This window comes from Meleagris gallopavo, chromosome 5, assembly GCF_905368555.1.
Source record: "Meleagris gallopavo chromosome 5, MGAL_WU_HG_1.1, whole genome shotgun sequence".
Lineage (NCBI taxonomy): Eukaryota > Metazoa > Chordata > Aves > Galliformes > Phasianidae > Meleagris > Meleagris gallopavo.
This window is the reverse complement of record NC_139408.1, coordinates 8,955,871-8,975,352: the sequence shown is the minus strand read 5'-3', so window position 1 is coordinate 8,975,352 and position 19,482 is coordinate 8,955,871. Positions and strand designations below refer to the sequence as shown.

Below are 19,482 nucleotides of genomic sequence, written 5' to 3'. Positions count from 1 at the left end.
ATGCTGTATTGTCTGACCATATGCCAATTCCCCATTTCACTGAAAACATCCACACAAGGGAATCTTGTTTTACACTACCAGTACTAGTAAGACAGATGCCCATCACAGTGCAAATACACTGTCAACTCTGGCAGAAAACAGATGCTTTCTTCTTTCAACAATACAATGACATAAGAGCTCTTACAGCAATTCAGCTGCAGAGATGCCTCTGACAAGTATGCTGTTCACACCAGCTGAGACAAAGTGGCAGTGATAAGGAATACACATGTGTATGTTTCAAAGACATAAACAGATTCTGATATATTTTCCTCACACTTACCTAAGAAGTCCCAAATAAAGACGTTTTTGAAGAGCCTGGGTGATTTAAATCCATGTTGAAATACTTGCTCAAGAGCTGAAACAAGTCCACTTTCTCCACACAGCAAGAGTGTCAGACTGCCTCTCTGCCAAGCACATACAAAGCACTTAACTCAGTTTGGCAGATTAGAGACAGAAGGATTACATGCGTTTATTAATCCAGGTTTTAAATAAATAGACACTCAAAGATACAGTACACTGTCAAACAACAACCCCAGACAGGATGGCTCATTTCTCACAAGTCCTCAGCTTTCCAAAATATACTGAACTTCTCAAGAACAAAGACAGCCATCTCAAGGTCTCACCATATTCAAATGAAAATGCAAAAAGGTCAAGATGAAGATCAATGTGCAAGTTTTACCTACAGTACCTACAGTAACTGGTATACAGGAAATTAAGGAAATGTTTTCCTCTTTTGCTAAGCAATGAAGATCACCAGTCCATTGTAACAGGTGCTTCAGATTTTCAAGAAAAGCAGCAATTAAAGCAATTTTTAAACCTTAGGAAAATAATAATTCTCCTTTAGAACATCATGGTAAATTGATTGCCAATGCATGATTCACTTGGGATTACTGTGTTAATACAATATTCAATTTGAACTGAATATGAATTTGCTGTGCTAGCAGAACTTTGGAAAGGTAGGCACAGAACGAATGGAACGATTCACATGCAAATATTAATTACCTCCAAGGGATACGTATATGGTAGCCAGCACTGTACTGCTACTTCTCAGAAAAGATAGAATTTGACTCTTCTACAAAGGCACATTTTTTAAGCTTATATCCAGAAACATCCGCTGTGCCAGCTGAAGTAATTACACAGACAACTTAAAAGCGTGAAGTCTTTGAAAGCATTTCTGGGGTTTTTTTGGTCATTTTTTGTTTTGGTTTGCTCTAAACAGCCCATGGCTTTTCATGTTATAAGTAGCCAAGATAATGCAAGAGAGACATAAAAAAACCTTCTTAGCAATCAATGCGGATGAAAAAATGTCATTTAATCTAGACAGAACTCAACATTCCTGACAGTGGTACAAGCGAGAATCCTAGGCAGAATATCACATTTAATTAACAGAATGTTCCAGATAGCAGCAAAAATTACATAACTGATGTCACGCTATTCCAACAACTTCATCTCAGAATCTCATTTCTGCTCTACTTAAGGAATTTTCAAACAAAGATGGCTATTCATCCAATTTATATTTTTTTTTACTACTGTATATTCTCAAACACTAGTATGAGTTTCTAGACAAGAGTGCCACTACACAGATGACAACTCCTCACCTCTTTCTCTGGCTTGTGAAAATGCTTAACAATGCCATTGACAGCTTCACCAATAGCTTCTTGTATCTGACCAGTATTTAGCTCTGCAAAATACAAGAATATTTCCAATCACTTTAGAAACACTTCAAAATCGAACCTGTGCATGATGGATGCGTGCATATCACAAAACAGAAAAGATACATGAAGCAACCTAGTGAAAAGGTGCTGGCTTACTAGCAATGGAAATCCAACTCTACTTTTACTGTGGAGGAAGATGAAATGGAGATTTGGATGTGTTTTTCTTTTTTAATATCAAAATTATAACTGTGGTGTTTGAACACAACAATGGATGGAAATGGTATTTATGTATTATGTGAATTTTCAGACCAGAGCCCAAAGCTGAAAAATGGAAATGATATTTGATTATGATCACAGACATCTTGGAAATACATCCTGTGACAGTTTTCTGTAAATTCAAGTATGCTTGGGTGCAAAATAACTAACTTATTAGGAAAAAGATAAAAGCAGAACAACAACAGAAAACTGATATTCATTAATAGAAACAACTAACAGGCTTTCTCGACTATGAAGTATATGACAACAAATTTCTATTTTTTCCATAACACTCATTTCACAAAGGAAGGACAAAATAGAAACTATCAGCAATGCAGCTAAGCACTGGAGAAGGAGTCCAGAGACACCTGGACTTGAAGACTTTAAGAATCTGAGTGCCTCAAATCCTGAGCAACCTGTTCTAACTCAGAAGTTAGCCGGACTCACAGGAGATCATCTGTGCTAAGTGAGCTTCACAGGTCCCATCCAAGAAGAAAATCTCCAGTTCTGTTGCAAGCAGCTTTCCACAAGTAGCAATGCAGGACCTTACAAGGCAATCCCCACCACTTACTTGGCTTATTGTTTGGTGATATAGTGACCAATCTTCTGATCATGCTTGGTGACTGCTGCAAAGGAGGGGTTCGACACTGCCGCTCATCAATCTCAGTGTTGGATGTCAGCAGCTCTCCCACCAGGACCCTCTCTAAGCTCCCATCATCCATTCCCTTTCCAAGCCACCTTCCGCAGGGAAACCTGAGAACAAAGAGCAGATATTTGGACTGAGTCTTTAAATCCAGATTCAATTCCATGCCAAAGACTTTCAAGTGCAGTTGCACAAAATCCAAATTCTGCTAGTATTGTTATCAGAAATACTTCACTCATCTAACAACAAATGAACAAATTATTTCATCTGGCTTTTGCCAGCAGGGGGAGCAAAAGTAAAACAGTTTTTCTGCTCCATGTTCATCTTAATTTTGGCACTAGATAACCTGCAAAACAAACAGTGGCAGAATTTGTCTCATGTCTTACATGCAGTGCGTGACCTGGAGGCTGTGGAGGGAAGAAATGAAAGACCCACTACCAAGTACTGATGGGTGGCAAATATAGCTATGCTTTTATTGAATACTTAACACAGAAGGCAAGCTACAAAAAAAGAAACCAACAACGTATACTGACATACCAAATCACCAACACATGTACTGAAATTGGGATAGATATCAAGTCAGACACCAGAAAGCACTTGTGCTCACTAGCTCATCAGCACTTTCTGAGAACCAGTGTTGATGTCTGTTTAACTTGCCCAAGCAGAAAACTGAATGGCATCCAAAAATATAATTTTGCCTCTCCATTTAATCACAAACAAGCTTTCATGAAGAACTAAGTGGACCTATCCATTAGTTTCTCCTCAACATGAGCCTGACAGTTTCTCTAAACAAAAGACAAGGCATCAAACCATGCTGCACTTAACACAAATGAGGACAAATGAGTTTAAATTCCGACTCTAAATCTTGTTCCCTTACTTTCACTGTGCAAACACTCATTAGCCACTACGTTACAGCTTGTGTTCAAGTTTTCCTCTCTAACAATTAGAAAGCTCAACCTTAATTCAAAACACCACCCATGTTTGGTAAGCAGCAAGCTCTAACTTGCTATTTCTCCCTTGAGCTCAAGGCATGTTCTTTTAAAGATGCACAACAGTGAACTCATCATCTCCACCGATGCTTGGAGGGTAGACATGTGCAAACTGAAAATTCTGTTTAATTTTGTAAGAGTCATGATTTGTTTAATGCCAGAAGCTAAACGACCTTTATACGTCTTCAGGTAGCAGCTTCTGTAGATGGAGTCCCAGGAGATAAGACCTTTCTAAGCAAACAAGCCTGTCTATACCACCTTCCTGCATAAATTCTACTTACCCAACAGGAAATGTCAGGATGATACTTACTTGTAAGTATGCCCTGTTATTTCATTTCTGACCATAACATACTCCACTAGCCACTTGGCATACAGCCCTGAATTATCATGTCCTATTTGCACTGTGGTCAGTTTTCCCAAGTTCTGGCACTGCAAATTAAACAAAGAATTGGTCAGAGTAAACAGAAGGAGAGAGCGGTATGCTGGATAAGTAAACTACTGGAGAACATGCTGAGATGTGCCATCAGAAACACAGCTCTCCTTTTCTGACTGCATGACTGATGCTGAGCTTTTTAAGGATCAGCTGCTTTGTTTCTGTTCAGTGTTGCTTCATTGTGTTTGGTTTTTTAATACTGTTTTGATCAGCAGAAAGTATCAGATAAACGACATCTTTTCAGAAATCTTATCTATCAATACAGGAAGGAATTGTCAGTCATTTTCTCTGAGCATGGTATTATCTATAGATAAAATCTGCTATGTACAGGCACAGGAGGTATGTGTGACTAACCACACACAGACCACAGATACAAAAAGTACATTAAGATGACACAGCAAGGGGAGAGTTAAGAACTGAATAAAAAGAACATTTAAAGCATTCTTATATTGTTTAATACATACCTCAAAAGTCATTTCTAATATATTCCTGGGAATCTGCAAGACTCCTGTTTCACCCAGTTCTCCTGAGATACATATCCAAGGATTGGCTGTAAACATGGAGCCACCAAGTTTCTTGCTAGGAACAATCAATATATGATACGGTATCACTGCAAACACAAGAAAAAATAACACTTCTGAAGTGGGAAAATGATAATTATGAACCTCTCTAATGAATAAAAAAGAGATATGGTAATGCTGCACTGCCTTGAAACATTAAAAACAAAGCAAAACACACAAAATGTAAGAGTTCCTATTTAATCATGCTAACACTCACTAAAGACTGATTGACAATTGAAAACATACATATAACAGTGATCAAGAAGTATAGCTGATAGCAAATCACCATCAAATGACAGAAGAAATACGGATGGGACAATGTCCCACATCATTTTCCATTTACTACTACATTGTAGTTCAGCAAACAACTTAATGCCCAGCTCCAAAGTGTGTGTGTGCGCGCGCATGCGCATGGTACAACTGACATGAATTACCACCCAGCTAATAACCAAGTTATAATGCTGCAAGTTTCTATGTGCCACATTGCTCTTAATTATGCTAACTTGAAGATGTTTTCATTTTAAAAATCAATATAGTTTCTCTCCCCTTCACCACACACATCCAAAATTTCAGGTCCCCTGGTCTACCAGTGCCTACGTTACAGCCTCTTCTTTGACTAAGAAAACAGAAGGAAATACATGTGCTCTTCAATCACATAGTATCTCATATGTGGCTCCCTATTAACCAAACTATTTTTGTAACAAAACCCAATTACCTGAATAGTCAATGCGTTTCCTGGCCATTTGCCTTGCCTTTGTTTTACAGTGCATAACTGGATTAGAGTTAGGGCTTTTCAGCTGAAGTATTTAATACATTTCTCCCTCAACATTTCTTTAGCTGTCAGTGTCCTCAAGAAAGCACTTGGTGGTTAGATTTTCTTACAAGTTTGATGCTTGTGGCATTAAAGAGTGAATTAAGATGTTTTTTAATTTGCTGTGCTGATGGTCTTAAAGAAACAACTGGAGAGCATCCAGCAGACCAGACTGTAGCGTTGTCCAGCACTTGCCCACAAGATCAAGAACTATTCTGCTTATCTCTCTGCTTGCTTTGTCTTTCATACACACAGACACGTACTGTAACAAATATACAAGGCTAGCTCTTACCATGGGGACAGAAGGGTGCTCTCACATAGATCCACCCTCTGTTTTATAAGCCTTGCTAAATTTTTTTGTTATACTACCTTATTAGCAAGGTTCTGCATTGCAGAGTTCTGGGGCATTCCTCAGCGTATACTTACCAAGTTAGAAATAAATGCCTTTGGCAACACATGAAAGAACACTACTGCCCAGCAGAAAGCATTACAGGAACAGCAACAGATTTCACGGATACCAGAAAGAAAATACAACAACTACATGAAAGAACATTGCTCAGAATTGTTTATAAATCTGAGTAACTACTCAAGCAAATCTGTAGATCAGAGTACCAGGGAAAGCAAATACTTACGGATTGTTGTAAAAACATTGGTAAAGCAAAAGTAATCAACAGCATTGAATGACAGGAGATGATACAAGAATTGTTCTTTCTCATCATCACAGCGGAGGAATGCGTAACGCTTGTAGAGTTTTCTGACAAAGCAAAACAAATCATCTGTCACAGTACAGGATTCTTGTAGTGAAATTTTTTCTGTTATGCATATTTATTAGGTAAACTATGAGGAATGTGCAAGCAATTACAAATGAAAAATGATACTTGTAGGGACAACAGAATTCAATATGCCAAGCTATGCAGACATTAAGTCTGAAATCTCCAAGTGCATCAGACCAATGTTTCACACTACTTGACTCCACTTGAAAGCAAGGTCTATGGGTATACTTAAAAAAAAGAAAGATGAATTTAATGCTCCTTTTAATTGCCTTTAGGAAAATAACAATGAGACAGTCAAAAATCTTTTAAACTTTACTGTTCCTCAGATCCAAAAGCATATGCATGCTGAGGTGGCTTAAACTCCTACTATTCCCTCAATCCTGTGTTGCAAATTCTTTGCAAGGACTGCAACATGACAGAGAACTGCAATTCTTTTACAAGGAAATATCAAAAGATGTACCTCTGTAGCCTTCTCTCACTAGAAGAGACTATGTAGAAAAATGCATTGTAAATGGAAACAAAATTATATATACTACTCAATCAAATTAGAGAATTAACTGCAAGACCTGCAACTGTGAAACCTTGACAAGATTTTACAAGAAATTACAAGCACTAATTTTGATTGGAAAATACTTTTTAAAGTGGCTCGCTTGCACGTGACAACCACCACTATTTCTGTTAATTATGCAGTCAATAAATAATAATAGTATTGGTCAATAATCATAAAAGAAAATCACTACTCACTGTCATGCACTGTGAAAAAGGACAATCAATCTAAGGAAAGCAAAGCGGTATACTCCACAGTTACAGAAAGAGGACCAAGATAAAACCTTGACTCAGCAAAGTAGTTGAGTTTAGAATTAAGCCCTGAGCCTCCAGCAATTTTTCAAGTTCTCAGCTCAAAGCTGCAGAAAGTCTACAGCTGACAGAACTGATTATGTAGCTGAAGAACCCCAATATTACATCATCATGACTAAATAGCTCATACACTAGTACACAGACACACTTAAAAGGCTGGTCTTTGCCATTCTTTCTGCACACTGCTAAGCAGAAAGAACAGGCGTTTCAGGGTTTGCAAAGTGAAACAACAAAATAGGATTAATTTTTAAAAGCTTTAGCCAAGACAAACCATCTTACTTTGTGAGTTCATGATCTGAAAGCAGCTGTTTTAGATGCCTAGAGAGCAACTTCTTTTCCATAGAGAGACGAACCCAGGCTCTGGCTTTGCCAACATCTGTTTTGATCTCACTAATGTTCTGGATATGCCTGAAAGAAGAAAACAAAAAACATTACCCAGAATTTTCAAAGCTCTTTTGAACCAAGCTAGGCTGAAAAAGGGATTTTGCCAAGAATGCAAAATACTAGGCAAACTACTGGAAAAAGAAATGTGGTCACCTTAATATTCAACAATAGCTCAATTCTTTGCGTATCTAGCTGGAAAAGAATCTCAAAAGGAAAAAACTGCAATGCAGTACTCTATTAACAAAATTCTAAAGCATTCCCATTGCCTCACATGACTTAAGGACCTTATCACTGCAATATTTACATCAGTGTGCTTTGGAAAATTAAATACTGTCTTTCAATGCTCAAAAACAGCTTTTCTAACATAAAACATACAAAGTGTATGCTTTGAAAAGACGAGCAAGACCCTTGAAAAACCTCAATTCACTTCTTCCTACAAAAAAAATATTTTGGCAAAGAAAAAAATTCTTCAAGCTAAATTTAGAAGTTCTGCATCTTGTTTTTTGATGTGCTGAAAAAAGGACATGTAGCAGAAGTCAGTTATGCATGCTTATTCATACTGCAACAGCTAATGTTAGACAAATTCTTTTTTTTTTTTATTTACATTAAACAAGTTTTTTAAAATGCTTTCTTCACTAAGAAGCAAGATTTAGCTTAAAGCTATGCAACTCAACTTGGAAATGATTAGGAAAATACGTACGTTACACCCACGTCTCTATGGAAATAAAACAATACAAAATATTATGAAAGGACAAAAACTGATTCAGGATACTTCTATAAACTAGTAGCTATAACAAAGTCAAGTCTCCTCAATATGAAACATGCTTTTGTAGAAGTCAGTGAGAAGGTTGCACTACAGACTTTCAAAATGTTTCAGCAGGTTTCCACCCACATTTCCCTATTTTGGTGTATTGGCCTTTCCATTATGCACAACATATGTATGCACATTTCTTGGAGTTTTTTCCGTCTGCACTGTTTTTAATAACTCAAACTCACCTCATATCCTGGACCAAAGAGATTCTGAGAGGTGACATGCCTGGACTGGTATCCGACTTTCTTCTTTCTGAATCAAGAAGTATTCCTAGATCCAAAAGGACAGAATCTCCTGTTAGTAGAAATTCACCTAAAGATTCTTAAATCAATACAAAAAAGTTAAATTAACACCAAGTTGCATGTAGAAAGGGGTAGGTTTTTTTGTCATTTGTTTTTGCTTGTTTAATTTTAAAAGTCAAGACTCATAAGTAGTGGTCCCTACTGCAATTTTTTCTTTTTGGTGATTTACAGCTTTGCAAAGATACCATGGCATATTTCCATGACTAATGAAAAGAGAATATGATATCTAGAAAAGATGCTTACACAGATCAGCACGTGCTGAGCATTAACACATTAATGAGATCCAATTCAGCTGAAACCGGTATGACACCAACTGGCTTAAGACAAATACCAGTCAAGTAGTATTTTCTACAGACTTCCTTATTTTCTTCCCACATGGTCAAACTGAAAGGCAATGCTGGGATTTGATAACCATGTTCAAACCATGTATTTTACTTCGTATACCACAACTGTACGTTCAACCAATCTGCACACTCCTGTAACACCACTGGTTTTTAAACTAGCACATTTTGTGTTTTAAGCAACATTACTACTCTTATCAAATTTCACTCTAGAATCATGCCACATATTACAGTCCCCAAACTTGATTCCCTGATAGTAAAAAATCATAAGACTGGGCTACCTTCCATCTGATATAAAAAAAAAAAAAAAAAGCCCTGTGTGCAAGAACAAGGGACGTTCGGGAGACCCTAATACTTTCAGGGCCTTGGGCATGCTAGTCCTGCTAAGCAATTTGCTTAAAACAACTTTAAAAAAAAAAAAAAAAAAAAAGAAATCCAAAACCTGATAAAAATCCATTATTCTGTCCACAAATTATACCTTATGTCTCCAACTGGGGAAACATAACCAACAGATATTATGTGCAATATTACTTTTAATACAACACTTATGTCAAATCTTACAATGCATTTTTTAAGCGTGTTTTGAATTTTCTAATTATTCTTTTTTTTTTTTTTTTAAATACAGTATAACACAATTCTGTGCTTCCATGTGTTCCCCTAACCCTATCTATGACATAATATGCTTTGCCAATCGGCAGTGACTAGGAGTCATACAGAGGATTTTACAATGGAGCAGATCCATTTTAATGCATCTCTGAAGCACCAGATATTCCTGGTGTCTGAATACTGCAATCACAAATAAGTAGGCTCAATCCAAATAAGTTTACTTTTCACAAGATATACTGAGACAATACATCATGTCCATATTAATTCTGTAGCAAACAGAATGCTGGATTCAGTTACCTTAAGTGAAGGCTATGTCCAGGGAAATAATTTGGACGGTGCAAATCTGCAAGCAGACCTTAGTAGTTGTTTCTTTTTATTATCACCTTCTAGGAGAAGATAATCTTACCTGAGGTACTGAAACTGCCTGATGTTGTTTTCCTCTGCCTGTTTTCAAGGTAATGTAGCAGATGAGACCACAAAGCAGACTTCCCCTAAAATTAAAAATATATTAGTTACTGTGACATACAGGATCTCAATTAAAAAAAATAACTACTAGCTGAACAAAAAAGTTTAAATCATCATAGAAAGTATCAGCTTCAAATACGTTTGTCCTCATTGATTAGACACAAACACAAAAAGACAAAAGTTGCAGGTGCTTGGGAGCTGTAAAGAGGATGAGAAAGAAAAACAAAGTCAAAAACTATCGGGATCTAATGATTCCAATAACAGCTGAGCTTCATTTGTCACTGGTTATTGACATGAGATGAAAACATTTGAAGCCTTATAAAACTTAATGCATAAGCAGAATTTTCAGTCTGAGACTGTCACCATTCTTATGCAGTTCTTCCTCCCTGCACCTCCAGCAGTGAGCTGGCAAGAGACACAGAACCAGCCTGAGTAAACTATCTCACACCCACACCAAGTCTTTTGTCTTTTGCACACCTGTTCCCATCAGGGTAATTCAGGGCTACAGATGCACGTTTTCAGAATCTCATAAGATCTCCCTCAATTTCATCAAGCAAACAACCTAGACAATTACAAACACAGTAACAAACAACAACAAAAATCCAATAACACACACACAACACACACACCACACACACAAAACAACCATAAGACAGACAACAAGAGCTGGTCAGTAAGACAGGCTGCAGTTCTATACTTTATAAAAACAACTTTAAAGTCTGGGATGCAGTATTTAGGTCAAGACAAATCTGACAAATAATGCTAAAAGGTGCATCTCGCACATTATCAACCTCTGGGGGCTTAAAATAGAAGGCAGGAAATTTTTCATGGACAAATTTTGAGATTCTTGGACTCGTCCTAAAATACTTTGCATGATAAATCAAAGGTATCAAAGCTACAGAAAGGAGCATTATTTGAGCAGGGTCTCTCCAGCAGATGAATTGGACTGATATACAAAGGAAATTGCTTACTATTAGCTATTATCTTCCTAAATTACTATGTTAGGTGAAAATATTTAGCAATTCTACATTTCAGAAAAACAGTCATTATAAAGCCAGGCTTTTAGTTACAATTTTGTGCAGAAAGAAACCATGACAGTAAAGCAAGAGTTGCCCATTCAGTACTATCAGTGTCACCCAAAAATCATGTGAGTACCTTCCTGAAATGCTGTAATTATAACTCAACTCTGAAAGTTAAAAAATAACAATAAACAATTTAAATCTTTAAACATTTTTAACCAATTCAATCCCACAGCTCTCTACAGTACTACTAAAGGCTTATTTCAAGACATTACATCTACCCCAAAATGAAGCAGTATGTCTCCAGAAGATAAAGCAGAAATTGCCTTTTATATCTGCATTGAGATAAATATATTAAAAATATGCATTTAGTGATGAAGTTATCAAAAGAATTCAGAGAAGCTCAGCGCCTCAATACCTGACAGATCCAACACGGGAAGCCAAAAACTGTGAGTCTTACAAAAATATAAAAAGAGACTATGAAAATATCACTAGGGAATGGTTACACTGAAAATGATCTTTATTTGAATAAACACACACATGCACAGTCTAATATTCAGCATCTTGCTGCCATGGCAAAGAGAACTGCAACAGATCACATAAAGCAGCAAACAAAGGATCCTGCAGCAAATAGATGTCAACAATCATAATGAATGTAAGAACTCATGCAGTATATATCTGCTCACTTCCTTTACCATCATGTTACTCTCCTTTAACTTCAAATAGCAATGATGATGCCAACTATTTCTAAAGGGGAAAGGAAGGCAGCCTAAGGAAAGCAGTGGGACAGAAAACAGGCAAGGGAATAATCAAGGTCTTCTACAACTCCCCCCACGTTGCTTTGGGCAAAGGAAGGTGCAGATTCACTTTGCACGTGGAAAAATCAGTTGTTAAAAAGCATTGGACTGTAAGGGTTCATCGGGAGGGAAGAGATAAAAGCAAGGACTGGTAGAAGGAAAAATCATCCTCATTACTATCGTCAATTGAGAAAGAAGAGTCTTCCATGGCTCATTATTGAAAAATAAAGTAAAATCAATGTATGAAACAGCCAGCTTTGAATATTTAATAAAGGCCAGACTACACAGAGAATGAGTAGCGTATTTTTTTTTTTTTACTGTGGATCATAGTATTAGACGCACAGCATTTCCTCCATCAGGCCTCTATTATATTCCATCACTCTATTTATTCCACCATTCAGCACTGTTTGCCAACATCTGCAATCAATCCAAAGCAATAACCTTATGTAGGGTTGGCCGTCTGGTGGTCTGAAAGGCCCAAATCTGAGTTGAAGCAGAGTATACTGATGCTCTGTCTTCTAAGACGAAAGCAGTACAGCTTCTATCCTAAGTAATATACAAGAGGGAAGGGAGAGAGTCACATGATAAATCTTCACATAGAGAAACTAGTGCTATAAAAGTCTGAAGGAGAGCAGATTTAAACACTGGTGTTTGAGTGCTAGGGAAAGAAATACTGAATTACAGTTGTCTGGATTATGTACACTTATTCTGCAAATACTTTTTTTTGTTTTTAAAAAAAAGGAAAAGAAAAGGAAAGAGAAATGTTACAAATCATTACTTTCCTTGTTATGCATTTGTACAAATGAGGAGAGGATAAAGGCCAGTAAAACTCCACCTGATCCCACTAAGTGACAATCCGCTACTTGTTTCACATGAAAAGCACCAAGTCTAACTAGTTGTTTTAACTATCTCTAGACCATTCATCAATAAAATAGCATGGCTTTTACTTTTAAAAACCAAATGACTATTCACAACATAAAGTTCCCATATCATATCCTACCAACAATGCATTTAGCATACATTGCATTAAATCCTATTCAACTTCAATAACAGAAGAACACAGATATATTTTTATTTACTGTTCTATTAAAAACAACCACCACCACCATCACAAAACAAAACAAACAGGTAAATTGGAAAGAAAGTCTTTTAAAAAGCCATCTGTGGAACACATCTACATATGTATTTGCACCTTCCCCAGAGCAGAAGGTTGAGAAAGACTGATACATAACAGACTGTTGACTGATACTGAAAAGTGTCAAGTATTTAATGCATCTATATACACACACACTAGGTATCCTCTGAAAACAGGAAAGTGTGAATTTATGGAAGTATGCCCTGGAACATGCAAGAATGTTTGTTTCTCACCTGTTTGACTTGCAGACCATGGCTCCATATCCTTTCTAAGAGGTCACACAGACTAGCTATTAGGGTATTCTCTTCTACACCTGTGATATTCACTTCACCATGACCTAGCTCCACAGCTTCTCGTCCCATTTTTTCAACTAGCATCCTCTTGGTCTTGAAAATGACGGAGCAAAAGAGAGTTAGTTCTTTTCAAAGGAACTTCTAGGATCACTCACATTTCTTAAATAAACAAGGGAACATACAATAACAATGATTTGGTAGAATAACTGAGCATATGTAGTAACTTGTGCTGGACTTCATTTCTTTTATCCTTTTTTCAAGCCACGGCAGCACCAGTGTTGATTGCTGTTGAGCCAACTTTCTCACAAGGGTGAGTAATCTGAATAACCAGAACAGTGGGCCAAAATTTGACATATTAACTGCCAAGCAGCGAGATCCTGTAATACAGCTCTACGTTTTCACGACGAATTCCACTTTTGGTATATTCTTTCTTGATTAATAATATAGTCTCATATGCGATAAATTAAATATGCTAAAATAGACATAGGCAGCAGAATGATAAAAACTCATCAGAATATTCAATCTATCATTTTACATTCTCCACTGTAAGTCTGTCTATTTGATCAATTTCCTCTCCTAGCTGGATTTTTAAGTATGTTCTTTCTTTGTGAATTCACCACTATACAAAAAAAAATTGGGTAAATAGATAAAGCTGAGACACATGGCAGAAAAGCAGGCAGTTCAAATGTACTGCACACAAGATGGTCCTCAAATGACAAATATGAGAACAGAAGTACTCTCTGAGTTACCTTATTTCGGCATTCCTTCAACAAGCCTTCTACAAACTTCCAGTTAGTTTGTGCAATTACTGATGGAGAGAGATTTGACAGCTTTGGCTGCCGAATAGTGCTGCCCAAGTTCCTGGCTTCTTGGATATACTTCTGTATTGGGACACAAAATTGATAAAAACAGATAAAAGTGCAAGTGAGACCTACTGCGCCAAGAGGAAGTAAATCCATATTTACAACCCACCTCAGTACAATGAGGAGGAACAGATCATAGTCTCTTCCAGAAGAGTCCCCTCTTTATATTCAGCATAACATTGAGCAGGGACTCTTAATGTGTAATTTCACTCAATCTCCACTTACATTAACTACTATTGGAACACACATTACGGAACAACAAAAACACAATACAAACTGCCAAGGATATTTAGATGCATAGAAATTCAGTGAATCCCTGCAATACTGAGAATAGTTACACCATTTTTTTTCTTCTATAAAATGCAAGCTGGCAATAATTACCCAGACCAAGACAATTCAAATGGCAGACTGTGGTCTACAGGTGGACTGCAAGAAAACTCTGCCTGGACTTTGACAACATCTGTAACCTGTACTCATTTCTGCAGATCTCTTGTTTCTTGCCCACCATCTCAGACTTAGAGGAAGCAGCTGAAAAATGCTACTAGCAGCTTTCAGCTGTGAATCATCTGCATTTAGAGCAAAATCATCTTCTGGACTACATCTGAAAGAGCAACAATGCTCCTGTTTCTACCATCAAGGTGTTACCATTGTTTTTCCCTCAGAGAGGACAATTTGAGAAATGTTTTAAAAAACTGCTGATGACAGATTGGATGGAGCATAGCTAGCTGTGAATAAAAGATAAGATCCTATACAGGCACTGACAGAATACTCAGGATTAGTACATATTTCAGATTAGTAAAAACTTTATCTAGCTTATCTACACTGAAATAACAATCAACTGAAAAGTCAGTTAACAGTCAATTTCATTTATCAAACACAATGCAACCTTAGCAAAGAAGGGAAATGACTCCCTTTCCAGTCTTGTACTGAAGAGCTGATAAAAACTATGCATCTTTATCCAGAACTATGCTTACATTCATATTGTGCACTTGACATACCAGATAATGTTCTGATACAGATTTTATAGAGGGCATGAAGGGCCAATCATGCTGGTCCCAGTCTAAACATAACTGCAACTGAAGCTCTGGCATGGAAAAGTCCAGGTGCTGGCAGGACAAGTTGGTAGCAAAAAATCAAAGAAACCATGTAAAGCATTGGTAAGCACGTACAAAGTAACAAGAGCAAGCATGCAAAACAGAAAAGGAGAAAAGAATGAAGACATAACACAATGCAGAATTCTCAAGGCAGTAAACATAATAAGTAACAAAGCTGAAAGGAAAAAAGAAGAGTTGATGTTCAATTGTTAGATTGGTGTAAACTATGCCTTCTATTGTGTACAAATATTTGCAACTGAGAAGCCACTAAGCTTCACTGACATGGATTTTCGTTGACTGTCTCAAAACTTCAATTTGTCTAAGACTTATAACGCTGCATTCTGCAACCGCTGCCTCCTGCTCAAGCCTGATCCTCAGCATTTATCTCAGAAGAGCTCCCTCCCCATTCTTTGGGCTTAATATGAAAGTCTCCGATTCACCTGGGAAAGGGGTGAACATCCGAGCAGTGTAACGTAATTAACAAGTACAGCATAAAGCCCTTTTATCTTTGCAATCACCTAATTAAAATCTCCTAAATTCACATGCGCTAAACATTAAAATTTCAAAAGCAATAATGAGGTTACAAATCAATTATTGCTCACTTCTGCAAATTCTATATTAAAAATACTTTTGAGTTATCTGAGCAAAACCAGCAATTACTTGCAGCTTTTCTCATTACACAGGCATTCTTCCAGTGCATGGTCACAGATGACACTACGTTTGATTAAAGCTTTCACAAACCAATGAGGAAACACTGGAAATAAGTAACACTTACCCTTACAGAAGGGTAATTAAACTCACCTCTACCATAAAACATGAAACTGAACAAAGAAATTATTTCATTTCAACATTAACCTAACAGATGCAAGATTACATTAAAATTCCAAGTGATGCTTTTCTGAAGACATTTAACAATGCAAGAGCATATTATCTTCAATAAACTACATACTTTTAAAAAAGTAAGTATTTGGGGTTACTAAGCACAAATCAATCCTGATATTTTTAAAATAGACTATTCTTAGAATCACCCTTATAGCAAATTCCAGTGTAACAGCTTACAGATTGTATCATATGAATCAGAAACTGTACTCTAACGAGTCCAAATCACCCAGATCTTTCAAAGTGCCTCCACCACATAGAAAAGCAACGTCAGCTGTAGGAGCAGTGATGAGAGAAGTTGTTTTTTCCAAAAGTGGCTATGTCAGCATCGGAGTTCTGCGCTGCCAATACAGCTATTCAGCTCCAAAACCCAGTTGCTATCTCTACACAGTGCTGGCTGGTGTTCTGTAAGTGCACTACATCCAAGTAGAGCTGGCAAGATGTCTTCAGAGAAATGCTGCAATAGTGAAGCACTAGCCCCCCTCCAGTCTCTTCCTTTCATAGTGAATGCTTTCTTTCTTCAACAAATCAGAGTAGGGAGAAGTACATATCATGGCAAAACGCTTTAAGTACAAGACCCACTGTAAAATCAAACAAAAGAACTAATACCTATAGACCATGTGATGTAAAACTAAGCAGACACAAACCCAATGGTATTGGTGGGGTCCACATTTCCGCACCTTAGCATAAGGTTGCACGTCAGTTTGTCACCTTAAGACATCCTTCATGGTCCACATAAAGAAACACACAATTCCAAGAGACAATACTTTTGATTTTAGGATTTTAGGAAATAAACCACACTCCAAAGGTGCTTATTTTTCCTCTATCAAATACACAAAGTTACGTAGAAACAGGAAATAGATGACTAAAAGTCTTTTGATTAATTCTCCCACCCTTTTTAAAAAACTTAAGTGAGCATGACAACATTATCAGGGAGCTCACCTGTGTTGGGGATGAAAAAATTTGTCATGAGATGGGAGTAAAAATCGCCAAAATTTTAGAATTCAGAAACTAAGTCATTCTGGTTTGCTAAGGATGGGGTACTTCATTTGTACAAATATGGGAAAGCAGAGATAAACTGTAAGTAACTGTATAGACTTTCCATGAATGCTACAGACTATTATTCAGGCAATTAGGAAAAAACAAAACTAGAAATAAAAATAAAATCAGATCTCTACAGTTGAACAGCTTGTACCTCTCTCTGATCGTTGTCAAGACGCAAGTGCTCTGTATGCTGCTTCTGTCTATCCTTCCGCCTCCACTGCGCAGGAGCATTTCTCTTTGTCCACCTACAGATAGAGGACTTTGTCAGCAAATGTCAAGAGCTAGGTAAAGAGGAAGGGTAATGGGAAAAATAAGAAGTTTGTCTCATTGTATGTTGAGTACAACTGTGGAAGATAAAGCACGGCTGCAAATACACACAAAATCTCAGCAGAAGCAACCAACCTTGAGCAACCAGAGTAACTCCTATCATACTACATACATTTGTGTCGTACTTTTCCATTTCTTTATGATATCCAGTTAAAGCTTGCACCTTTTTCCTCTTCAAATGAAGTTTCTATATGAAGATATCCTAACACATTTGCTAGCTCTTAACAGTGTTCCAGTAAGATTTGCTTTTATACCAACAGCAGTTAAATGTCACTCAGAACTATCCCAATTATAATTGGGTTTTCTAAAGTAAATTTCCTTCTAGAAGTCTAGATTTAAAACAAACAAAAAAAATCTGCCATATCCAACACAAATACTACCCTTCTGAACTGTTCTCATTTTGAAAAAAGAAAACACTGAATTTGCTTCTCAGTATGTCTGCTTTAGTACTATTTCTATGATTTCTCAAAGATCCAGAACCCACTGTCAAAGCTTACTTGTTGCTTGCTGGTCCAGTGGATAGAACATCAGACTGAAGTTTGGGAAAAAATCCAAGTTCATACTTCCCTTGTCCAATTTTCATGTCCAGCAAGTGTGGATGGACTGCTGTGTGATCTATTTTTGCTAGTCTTAACTCAATTGATTTCTCTGAAATAGTAAGAAAGTTAGAATTTTTTATTAAACACCGATCTTAAGGAGACATTAATCTATAATCACATCTCTTCAATTAAAAGGAGATCTCAAATTTAAGGAGACAAGAGTTTCTCATGAACCCCAACAGGTACGGTAATACATGAGCACGTGAAGCATCACAGAATCATCACCAAAAGGAGAACAATGTGTATCTTCTTAAGGTCAAACCATTTTTTCTACACAAAGCATGCAGAAAAATAGTTGATTTCAATTACCCTTTGGTGAACTTAATCTCAGCTTCCTATATAACATTTAGTTCACCACTTAAGCTTCATACCTCATTTTTAAAAAATGAATTGTTGCTTAACTTGAACTTAATATCTACAACAAATAGCACTGACTAGCTGTGTTTTCCGAAGCTTCAAGAAAGGGGCTTATTACTCTTACCAGCTTCATCAATGGTTGTGCATTTCTGATACATAGATGTGCGGAGAGTCGGTGTTCTAACATTCAGCAGCCTAATTTTATCCACTCTTGAATCAAATACTCTCAAAATAGGATCCTTATCATCTTCATCATGGCACATAATCTTATTATCAATAAAAGATGCAAACATTTGTGTCTCCAGGAATCTTGAGAGGAAGGGCAAGTAAGGCTCAGGCTGGTCTGACAAGAAAGATGCCTAACAGAAGAAGAAATAAGAATGTTTGGGAGTCCTAAGAGATATAGCCAACAAAACCTAATTTATCTAATCATGCATTAAAGATTAGAATCATGCATTAAAATGCTTTGAATCCATTTAAAGCCTAGTTTTATACCACACTCCAGCTTAATCCTCAAAACAGTCAGAGAAGATGAGATCTTCACCTACAATACAGCACAGTAATTTTTAAGCTGTGATTTTAGTATTCCCTTAAATTTCTAAAAATTACAACTGAATCCCAGCAACCTGCATCAACAGTGCTACAGCTGTGAATATTACACACTTCTGAAGGGGCTCAAAGCTGATGAGAATCTTTCCATGTGACCCGAAGGAAACCTGATTAGCCTTTTAGCAAGTAGTGACCCAACATAACCTCCACTCACACTGCCAATCTTGTTGACAAACATCTGATCTCCAACAAAGAACATACTAATGAAATTTGAAGAGCTAGGTCTCGTGTTTCACAAGTAAAGACGTAGGATACAGTTGGCACACATATATGTCAGTGTTGTGTGGTATCATGACTTTATTCATGAACATATTCAGCAATACTTCTGGTTAAAAATAGAAAAAAAAAAAAAGAAACCACTTTCACTAATAATGCAGATGTTAGTCATAAAGTGAGACTTTCTAAGCAACTTATTTTTTTTTTACAGCATCCTTAAAAGAGCATCTTCAAGTGTGTGCATGTAACTACTTTTTCTGAATAATACATAGCTGTGTCTTTTTTGAGGAACACTGGAACTTGTAGAAGAAATTACAACTTTGAA

The 19,482-nt window shown here is 36.9% G+C and overlaps 1 protein-coding gene across 3 annotated transcripts in view; it reads right to left on the bottom strand.

The window, feature by feature from the left end:
• Nucleotides 1-19,482, bottom strand: part of DENND5A (DENN domain containing 5A) — a 62,014-nt gene that overhangs the window by 5,485 nt on the left and 37,047 nt on the right. Inside the window, exons 8-23 of one of the 3 annotated variants that reach the window (XM_085224161.1) lie at nucleotides 18,457-18,691; nucleotides 17,874-18,024; nucleotides 17,201-17,294; nucleotides 15,031-15,138; nucleotides 13,919-14,050; nucleotides 13,110-13,262; nucleotides 12,183-12,287; nucleotides 9,867-9,951; nucleotides 8,397-8,481; nucleotides 7,296-7,424; nucleotides 6,018-6,139; nucleotides 4,479-4,624; nucleotides 3,892-4,010; nucleotides 2,521-2,702; nucleotides 1,638-1,720; nucleotides 320-443 (exon numbers count right to left, since the gene is read on the bottom strand). In XM_085224161.1, coding sequence (XP_085080287.1) covers nucleotides 320-443; nucleotides 1,638-1,720; nucleotides 2,521-2,702; nucleotides 3,892-4,010; nucleotides 4,479-4,624; nucleotides 6,018-6,139; nucleotides 7,296-7,424; nucleotides 8,397-8,481; nucleotides 9,867-9,951; nucleotides 12,183-12,287; nucleotides 13,110-13,262; nucleotides 13,919-14,050; nucleotides 15,031-15,138; nucleotides 17,201-17,294; nucleotides 17,874-18,024; nucleotides 18,457-18,691 — 2,053 coding nt within the window. The remainder of the gene's footprint in view (nucleotides 1-319; nucleotides 444-1,637; nucleotides 1,721-2,520; nucleotides 2,703-3,891; nucleotides 4,011-4,478; nucleotides 4,625-6,017; nucleotides 6,140-7,295; nucleotides 7,425-8,396; nucleotides 8,482-9,866; nucleotides 9,952-12,182; nucleotides 12,288-13,109; nucleotides 13,263-13,918; nucleotides 14,051-15,030; nucleotides 15,139-17,200; nucleotides 17,295-17,873; nucleotides 18,025-18,456; nucleotides 18,692-19,482) is intronic. The other 2 variants (XM_085224159.1, XM_085224160.1) reach the window with 2 other exon arrangements.